This window comes from Saprolegnia parasitica, assembly GCF_000151545.1.
Source record: "Saprolegnia parasitica CBS 223.65 unplaced genomic scaffold supercont2.28, whole genome shotgun sequence".
In the NCBI taxonomy this organism is placed as follows: Eukaryota; Oomycota; class Saprolegniomycetes; order Saprolegniales; family Saprolegniaceae; genus Saprolegnia; species Saprolegnia parasitica.
In genome coordinates this window covers 207,653-217,382 of record NW_012156422.1, presented here as the reverse complement: position 1 = coordinate 217,382, position 9,730 = coordinate 207,653, and the positions used below count along the sequence as shown (strand labels likewise).

General features: G+C 60.9%; 1 protein-coding gene across 1 annotated transcript; it reads right to left on the bottom strand.

Moving 5' to 3' along the window:
• Window positions 1–329: 329 nt before the first annotated feature.
• SPRG_06860 (hypothetical protein) lies at window positions 330–9,405 on the bottom strand (the record flags this gene model as incomplete). Its single annotated transcript, XM_012346327.1, has 11 exons — window positions 330–1,265; window positions 1,318–2,043; window positions 2,095–2,510; window positions 2,567–4,520; window positions 4,568–4,858; window positions 4,882–6,412; window positions 6,464–6,534; window positions 6,586–7,160; window positions 7,209–7,383; window positions 7,433–7,957; window positions 8,014–9,405. The coding sequence occupies 11 exons, from the start codon at window positions 9,403–9,405 to the stop codon at window positions 849–851; spliced, it is 8,073 nt and encodes a 2,690-aa protein (XP_012201717.1). The 3' UTR covers window positions 330–848.
• Between the last annotated feature and the right edge of the window lie 325 nt (window positions 9,406–9,730).

Genomic DNA, 9,730 nt, shown 5'->3' with positions numbered 1-9,730 from the left:
GAGGGCTCGCCGGCGTCGTCGCGGTCATCGTCGCCGTCCATGTCGCCAATGATGATGGTCGAGAGTCTCTCGGTGATGGAGCTGCCGTCGCTCGACATCCTCGAAGACCTCTTTGGGTCGGATGCGACCAAGCACGAGGACGAGGACATGAGCGTGGACGCAACTGACTGGGCGGTATGCGCGGACCTGCTGGACGGCAGCGACATGACGTGGCTGTCGACGCTCGAGTCACTCGACTTTAGCGTTGTCGTTTGAACGCTAACCCAACAAATATATAAAGTTAATATTTATTTCATGAATATCAACTTACAACATTCATGTAAATTTATGCTACCAGCTGCGCAGACATGCAAGGCAAGGCTGTACGCGAAGCATCTTTTGTGCTACTACGGTGGTTAATATACGATTATGTGGTCTGGCCAATTACTCCTACTCCTATAAGCCTTTTCAGTGCAGCTCGCGGTTCTCGACGCAGCTGCCGCAGTACCAGTTGCCAGACGGGATCTCGGCGAGGCCGATGCAAAACGTGTGGTACGCCGCGTCGCACGAGTCGCAGAGCAAAAGCTCCGTGCTGCGCTCGTCGCGCTTGCAGCTCCGGCACTGCTCTTCGCTCGGTAGCGCGGCCGCAGGCGTTCCTGGCGGCGTCTTCTGCACCCACGCCTCAAACAGCCGATGAAAGACGGACCGGAGCCGACGGGCCATCGACGAGAGCTCAGCTTGGCGTGTGTTGAACGTAAAGCAGTTGGTCCAAATGCGGTCCATGTCCAGGCACAAGTTGCCGTACTGGCCGGCGTACGCGCCTTGTCGCAGCTTGGTCTCGATCGTGTGCAGGTCCATCGGGCAGGCAATCACCGAGGCATACGTCGGCACGACAGCCGCGTCAACGGGCTGCAAGAACGGGACCGCGACCGGGTTTTCTTGAGCGTCTCGAGGAGGAGCTGGAGCCGCTCCGGTAGCTTTGGGTCATTGGCGACCGCCGGTGGGATGCCGTAGTGACCCGACTCCATAACAAACCGGTACTCGAGGTTCTTTGGTTTCCGACCGCGTAGCTTGGCCTTTTTCATCGCCACGTTCGTGACCGACCCTGACGTCGACGACGACACGGCAGACGGCAACTTGCGCTTGAGGTCGTCTGTGGCCGCCGACACGGGCGCTGCACTGCTGCTTGCACTAACAGACGACTGCTGGGCCTCACGGCACTGTGCATACCACTTTTGCAGTGCAGCGTCCGGTAGCTGCGTCATGGCCCGCAGATCTTGCATCGTCTAGTCGTTTCGTGCTTAGTCCACACATCGAGGAGGACGAAGACGCATGTACCTTTTGATAGACGTCGGTGGTCGCTGGGAGGGCAAGACTGGCTTGCATGCGGTTGCGAGCCTGGGTGGCCACGGCGGGACTTAGCGCGAGCAGCTCTGGACAGGTCGGCATGCCAGCGTATACCGCCGCCGACGACGGCCGCGGCGGCAGCATGGGCACCGGTGCCGCCTTGCGCTTCGGCACCGGCTTCTTCATCGGCTTGACATACGAGAGCGCGTCGTCGAGTGCGTGGATGCGCATTGCAGCCGACGCCAGCGTGGCGGTCGACAACATCGCCTTGGGCGTCAAAAGCGGCTGCGCCTTCCACTGCGCGTCGAGAAACTCGCTGTCAACGTGGCACTCAAGCACGAACGCGGCTTCGAGGAGTGACTTGGCGCCATTGCCGCGCACGATCATTTCAGCCCACGCCACGCGCAGCGGCGTCGTCCACTTGCCGTCGCGGAAGGCGTCGCGTGGGAGCGCAGCCTCGATCGCAAGCAGCTGCGCCTTCAAGAGTGCGACCAGGTGCCCGTCACCCTCGACTTTTTGGAGACCGGGGACACTGTCGGTGGCCCACTCGCCTTGGTAGCCGGCACCGGCGACGTACTGCGCGGTCGACAAGGGCAGCGAGGCATTCGCAGCAAAAGCTGAGTCGGGTTTCTTGGAGACGCGCGACGATCGACGTCCGCTCAGGCTTGCGAGATGCGTCGACTCTGTCTTCTTCACGGGCGGTTTCTTGGCCGATCCCTATCGATCTCACTGGCTGAGCATCACACGGGTGGCGTGGGAAATATGTACCGTGTTAGCAACAAAGTCGACGCCTGGCGGCCCCGACCGGAACGCTTGTGGGTTGTAAAACTGAGGGTCAAAAAACGCCGAGGACGGGTGGAACTCGGCCCCTTGCGCCTGCATCTCAAACCCCGGGAACGGGGCGGCGTACATGTTGTAGTACATGTTGTTCGGTGCCGCCGTCGTCGCGCCGTTCGTGGCTGCATACATGGCCGTCGGATCGGTGGCTGCCCACATCGCCGTCGGGTCGGGCGTCGGGTACATACCTTGGTTGTACATCATCGCGTTGAGCATCGGCGCAGGTGTAAAGTCGGCAAACTCCGTGTTGGGCGCCGCAAAGTACCCCATTGGCGGCGCACCGTTAAGATACCCCTGGCCTTGCGCGTCAAAAAGCGAGCCAAAGGCGGACTCCATGGGCAGTGGCACTAGACGTGATGGTGCATCATACATAGCATCAATCCATGCCTACAGGACAACGTACGTTTGCTGGGGTCCGATGTCTCAGGCGCCGGCGTCGTGTTCGTGGCCGGTGCTTTGGCCGGCGGTGCCGCGTTGGATTGGCGTCGGAACGTGATCAAGAGCGGCCGGATGCCGGACGTCACGGCCTGCTTGAAACCTTCAATACCGATGACGGAGATCGGCTCGTGGTTGACGGCGACGATCATGTCCCCGATGTTGACGACGCCGCTCTTGACCGCTTGGCCTTGCGGATCCGACGAAAACGACGACACCATGATTGAGTCGACTTCCTGCTGGATGATGATGCCGAGCGGCCCGTGGGTGAAGCTCACGACCACATCGTCCGGGCTCGGATTCGCCGGCGGTACACCGTTGGGCTGCGCCGTCGGCGGGTACTTGGGGATCGCGCCCGGGTTCTCATGTGGCTTGGTCGGTTCCGGTGGCGGCGACGACGCGGCGACCGCACCCTTCATGAGTTTCTTGACCTGCTTCTCGTACGCAGTCTGGCACGTCTGGAGCTTCCAAAGCTCCTGTGTGAGCATGATCGGCAGCGGCGTAAAGTGCTGCTTGGGCTGCGACGTGCTCAGCATTGCAAAGAGCGGGCGACATGTCGTGTTTGGCTGCAAGGCTCCGTTGGCGTCGTGCAAATAGAGCGACGAGAGGAAGAACGTCTGGATCGTGCTCAGCATGTTCTGCACGTCGGGCGGCACGAGCGCATGGCTGCTCCAGCCGCTCAGCGCGTTGTAGAACCCGACGCACTTTCCAATCGCAGCGTCGTGTCGTGTCGGATGCATCGTCGCGTCGAGCGACGAAAGCACAATGTGGCACCCGCTCTGCAGCACTTGAAGCTCCATTGGCGAGAACGGCGTCGACGGTGCCTTCGCCATCGCTTGCAACAGCAAAATCGACACGATGACCATGACGACTGCGTGGTGGAGTGCGACAAACGAGAGCGGGTTGGGCGCGTCGCCTGGGTGTCGCGAGAGGTGCGTTGCGAGCACGTTGAGCGCCGTGAGCGTGTTCTGCAGCCCCGAAATGAGACCCGCACTAGTTTCAGCTGACTTGCCATGGTACAAGTTGGACCACGCTTGCGATACGAGGCTCTTGTGCTCCTCCAGCGCCTGAATTTGCTGCAGGAGACGCGACTCTTTCGTCTTTTGCTTCTTCTGCGACGGCGACGCGTGGGTCGACGACGGCGGGGACGACGACGGCGTTGGGCGCTTCTTGGTGTGCTGGTGTTGCTGGACCTGCTGTTGTTGCAGCTGCTGTTGTTGGTGCAGCTGGTACTGTTGCTGCTGGTACTGTTGCTGCTGCTGCTGAAGCTGTTGTTGCTGCTGCTGCTGCAGATGGAGTTGCTGCATTTGCATCTGATGCTGCAGTTGCGGCTGGTGCACGTGTTGCTGCTGCTGCGTCTGCTGCTGCTGTTGTTGCTGCTGCTGGAGCATTTGCTGGTAGTGCTGCTGTTGCATGCGGTGCTGCTGCTGCTGTTGCTGTTGCTGTATGTGCATGGGCGACGGCCTCGGACGCGGTACCGAGATCTGCGGCGGCTTGACCGGCGGCGCCCGTGCACGAATGCTGTACCGCAGCAGATTTTGCAGCTCGAGCGTCAAGAGCGACTCGTGGCGCCGCGTGCCCGCGAGGCGCCGGAGCATTTCTTCGGCCTTGAGCGTCGGCAGCTGCAATCGCGGAAACGTCGAGTTGGTGAACGGTGCGAGAAATTGCTGGTGTGACTCGTAGCGCAGACAGCAGACGCTGTACGCCTTTTCTGCATCCGCGAGCGACCCAAACGTGCCGAGGTAGTACTGCCGGCCGCAAAACATCACGTACGCTTCGTGCTGCAGCACCGGGTCCCCGACCGACGAAATGAGCGGACGCATCGAGAACGGGCCTGTCTTGGGCAACGCAATCGGTGCACAGAGCGCGTCCAGTCGTGCCGCAAGCGCCTTGTCATCCAAGGCCGCCGTGTACGCCGCCACCTACGCGTAATCCATGACGCAAACACACACGTGTGGTCAAAACGTACCTGCGGAATCTTGGACCAAACGCCGTTTTGGAACCGATACAACACTCGGGGGTCGCCACCAAAATGAAAGTACTCGTTCCCGACCGTCATCGTGCGCGGCCCGACGTGCCGCAGAAAAGACTCGAGCGACTTGGTCGCGAGCAGCTTGGCGTGCACGTCTTCGGCGGCCTCGAGAGCGTCGTTGAGGACATCGACACACGACGCGTGAATCTGAACGTCAACGTCCGCAGGGATCCGAGGCAGCACGGTCACTTCCATTTCCTTCTCGAGTGGCAGTTGCTGAAGCAGCGACTGGAGCCATGCAAGGCGCATACCACGGATGTCGACGCGATTGAGCTGCACGAGCGTGTCGCCGGGTGCGACGCCGTGCAGTGCCACGCCGCCCGTGGAGCGCACAATGAGCCGGTTGTCAAAGTCGATGATCTCACACCGGACGAGGTGGGCCGCCAGCAAATATGTCGTGTGGGGTGGGCGGCCCTCGGACGACGACGGTGCCGGTGCAGCGCCTGGCGCACGAAACCGAGCGTAATCGGGCGCGGAAGGCGTCGAATTAGATCCGTAAAGTCCGTGAGCTCTTTGAGTTGCCCGAGCGACTTGCCTTGGAGCGATACGATGAGGTCGCCTGGCTCGATGCACTTGCTCGCCGTCGCTTGGCTCATGGCCGTGAGCGACCGCACGTACACCTTGTGGTGCTCAAGTTCGAGTGCGAGACCGAGCGGCCCGGGTGCAAACTGAACCTCATATGCATGGCACTGTAGGATCTGTGACGCAACCGCGTCCGGTGACACCTTGGACGGCAATGTCGGAAGCACCGGCCCATGGCGGCGCGGAAACGCGTTGCGTAGAAGAAGCACCGTGCTCTGTGGTCGCCAGAGCTCACTGGCCGTCGCCGCCGACGTTACGCGCGACCCGTTGATCGCGTACACGACATCCCACGGGAAGAAGACGCCGCTGAGAGCACAGAACCCCGTTAGCGTCCCCGGAAGATGCACGCTATCACTCGTCTCGACAAGCGACGGCGCATCCAACGAGACACTTGGCAGTTGCACGAGCGCGTACTCGGACCGAGGGACGACGGCGGTCTTGGCACACGAGTAGACGACAAGCGGACGTGACGTTGCGCGAAGCTGCTCGAGAATGCGCGGGGCGTCGGCGTTTAGCGGCACTTGAATGGCGTCAAAACCGAGGAGCACGTCGCCGTCCGTGAGGCCAGACGCGTCATTAGCACTCGACACAACGAGCTGCCCGTCGCTGTCAAGCACAACGCCTTCAAACGGTAGCGCGTCATCGGCCCAAATGCAAATGTTCCACTCAACGTCCAGCGTCGGCGGTGAAAACGTCGCGAGAGTCTTCGAGACGCGGAGGGTCTCGGGCGCCTGCCACGCCGTCTCGAGCGATCCGAGGACACTCCCAGCGGGCTGTTGGCAAGCGACACACACCCGTGTGTCAATGTCATCGATCGACTCCGCTGGCAAACCATGCGCGGCGAGCTTGGCGTCACCATGCGCTTCCAGAATGGCCACGGCCCACTCTTCGTCTTCGTCTTCTTCATCCTCGCTGTCCGAGTCGTCGCTCTCAGGCTCGGTTTTCACCGACGTTTCGTCAAAGTTGAACGGCGCGGGCAGCGTAGTGTGCTCGAGCTGCGCGTGGCACCTCGCTTTGAGATACGCGAGGAGGTCATCCGAGAGTTCGCGTGACTCGCCGTTGATGGTGAGTGTCTCGGTGGCCCGGACAGTGGGGAGACGAACGTGGCCGAATCGATACCAGTCGCGAACACAGTCGGCATACGACGCCGCGAGCGCCCGGCGCTGGTCCTCGGCGTGGTCTTCGACGATATGCATGATGCTAGTAAAGACGTGATGAGCTCGCACGATGCGTTGACCACGTGATAGGTACCTCTGCACGGCCGACGTCGATTGCACGAGCTCGCAGAGTGTCGTGAGCACAAGGAGACGGTCTTCAAGCGTCTATGTAGAGATGGTTACCACACCCATACGCACAAGAAGTATGGAGCGCACCAGCTCCGCGTACGAGTCCTTGGACAAGAGTCGCACGACGTGCGCGAGGCCCGACTCGAACTGCGCCAAGTCGCTTTCGCTCACGTCGTCCTCCGACTTTTCAGGCGGCGGAGGTTGCAGCGGCGCACAGTCGGGGCAGTACCACTCGCCCTTCGGGATCGACGCGAGCGGCGGCGACGTGCACACGGTATGATACGGCGCATCGCACCGGTCGCAGAGGAGGAGCTGTGCTTTTAAAAAGACGCCGTGGCACTGGCGACACGTGTCTTCCACCTTGGCAGAAAAGTTGGGCGCCTCCGTGTGCACGAAGTCGCGGCACAGCCGGTCAAAGGCCGCTGAGAGCTTCCGCGCGAGCTTCGAGATGTCGGCCTGCTCGCCGTTGTACTCGTAGCAGTTTTTCCAAATGAGCTGCACGTCATCGACGACACCATCGACGTCGTCGTCGCCGTCGTACTCGTTGTCGCGGATCTTGTCTTCGATCGTTCCGAGGTCCATGGGCTCGGCGATGATTGTGTAATAGTCGGGATACAAATCTGCGTCGACTGGGTGGCTAAACGGCTGCGCAGCGTCCTTGGCTACATTGTACGACAATTTCATTTCACATTCTATGAAATTTGATGTACCTTGCAGGATCTTGAGCACGGTTCCGAGTCGTTTGAGTTTGCTCGACGTGCTGGACGCTTTCGGCTTGGCTGGCACCGACGCCACGAGTTCGGCCTTTGCAAAAATGCACCCAAACGGCGCTGCCATGTCTTCGATCATCTCGTCCAGTTCTTGCAAGCTCGTCATTAGTGGGATCTACAATAGAGCATGAGTGCCATATGGTTCTGGTGCCGAGATGTAGTACCTCGATGCCGTTGATACAGAGGAGCTGATCGTTGACACCGACTTTGTCTCGTAGTGCAGCGTCGGCCGTCTCGGGCACGAGCTCGACGCGTATGGTACCATCCACTTGTGTCCACACGAGGCCCCACGCATCCCACGGCGCAGGAACGACAAGGCCATAGCAGGGCTCAACCAAAGGCGGCGGCGGCACGGCCTCGGTCATCGTGGGTAGCAGTCCCGGTAAAGCGGCCGGGTTGGCGGTGAGTAGCTCTCGGCCACGGCTCACGAGCGTCTCGCGCATGGGCAGGACGCTGCTCTCATTGGACGATTTGCTGCCCTTGAGCATTTTGATAAAGTTGCCGTCGACGTCGCCGCGGTCCACGTCAAACGCTACCATACACACGTGGCGCGCGACCTCGACCCACGTCATGACGTTCAGAGGCCGCGTCTTCTTGTAGTCGGTGACCGAGAGCTGCAAGTACGGCGTGTACTCTTGGAGCAGCACGTCGAGCAAAAGGCGTGCAGAGTCGCGAGGCACCTCCCGTGGCTCATCTCTTCCATGATCGAGTCACCGTTTGGAAGCGACCCGTCGTGAAGCGCGACCACGTGGCACAAGTAGGCCAGAGGGGGCACCGCCCGGAGCCGGAGGACGTCAGCGTACTGGTATAAAAAGTCCCACAGCCACAACAATTGGCGCTGTACCTCGGGTGTGAACGGCGTCAAAAAGTCCAGAGGCGTCGTCGCACTCGACGGCGACACGGGGTCCGCCAATGGCATCGGCGCAGGCGGCTCGATCCGAGTCGCTTCAGTGTGCGCTTTGGCCAGATCGTACGCCGCGACGATCGCAAGATGCCGCGTGTGCGCCGCGGCGAGCTCCTTGCGCTTCGCGATCTCGTCGTCGACAAACTGCAAAAGGACGTTGGTCTTGCTCGCGTCCATGGGCGCCCGCCAGTCGATGCCGGTCGTTCGCAGCACTTCTTGCTCTTTGAGCAGCTGACGCCGTTGTCGGAGCGCGTCGATCTTCTTTTGCGTCGAGGCTTGCTGCTTCTGCTGCGTCTTGAGCACCTGCTGCTGCCGCTTCTTGGTTGCGGACGCTTGCTCGTGCTGTGCTTGGAGCGCTTTCTCTTCTTCGTACATCTGTCGCGCCTTGGCGCGGATCGCGCGCTTCTCCCGCTGCCGAGCTTCGTCCTGCACTTCGAGCTGCTTGGTCAACGTCGCCTTCTGCGTCGCGAGATCTGTCGCGCTCAACGTGCGGCCGTCCCGCATGTCCCAAAAGAGGTACCCATCGCACTCGAGCACATGCGGAAGACCTTCTAGCGTGCGCGCAATGCATTCTCGATGCAGACCAAACCCGTCGTGGACCTTCTCGGACGTCGCACCCGTCGCCTCTCGCCAATGGTCCTTCTCGTCTTCGGATGCATCGTCGAGGAACGCCATTGCCTTTGCCCACGCCTTGGTGGTCGTATACGATCGAAACGCAATGGCGGGCGCCTTCGCGAGCTGCACCTGGAAGACAGGCCCTTTCTGCGCGTCGTCCTTTGCAAGTTGAATGCTGCAGCGCCACGCGATGCCATCCACGAGCGCCCGCGTCTCGAACCCGATCGGAAACAACTCGGACGTCGTCCAGGACCCCGTCGTCTCGAGCTTGAGTTCGCCGAGTGCTTGCACCGAGATCGGGCCGTCGACGAGCTCGCCCGAGCGCTCAAAGAGTTGTCGACGCAGCGTGGCGGTCGCATGCAGCTCCTTGATTTCGTTGCGTTCGTCGCTGCTGCAGGATGGACTCGACGTCGTTGACGTGCTCGTGGCGTGGGTCGTCGCATGGCGATCGACGTCGTCCATCTCCGCGTCCGACGTGTTGCCGGCCTCGTCGTCACTGCTTGGGGCGAAGTCCTCGTCCGATGCACCTTCGTCGAGGCTCTCCTCGTGGCTGTCGTCCATCTCGTCGGCGCTCGCTCCATGGTGCTCGTCCCGACTTCTGCTACTGCTGCTGCTCATGACCCCTCGCGCGATCTGCCGCAGCCCGCGCGGATGTCCCGGCGTTCTAATTACAAGTCCAGGCCACCAACTGCTCACCTCGTTAGAAGAACCTCGTGTTTCGCGGGATCCGATTGGCTCATCGGGATGTTCCCGCCACTTGGCGATCACACGCGCCATTGAATTGCGCGTCTTTTTATTCAAACACAAAGTGCGAACAACCTCCGAATGCTATGGTATGGCGTCGCGACAGGCCATTAAAATGCGTTTTATATTATACGCGCGACTGTTTCGGCCCGCGTGGCAACTGCAGGCAACGCACCAGCAATTGAAAATGGACAATTTG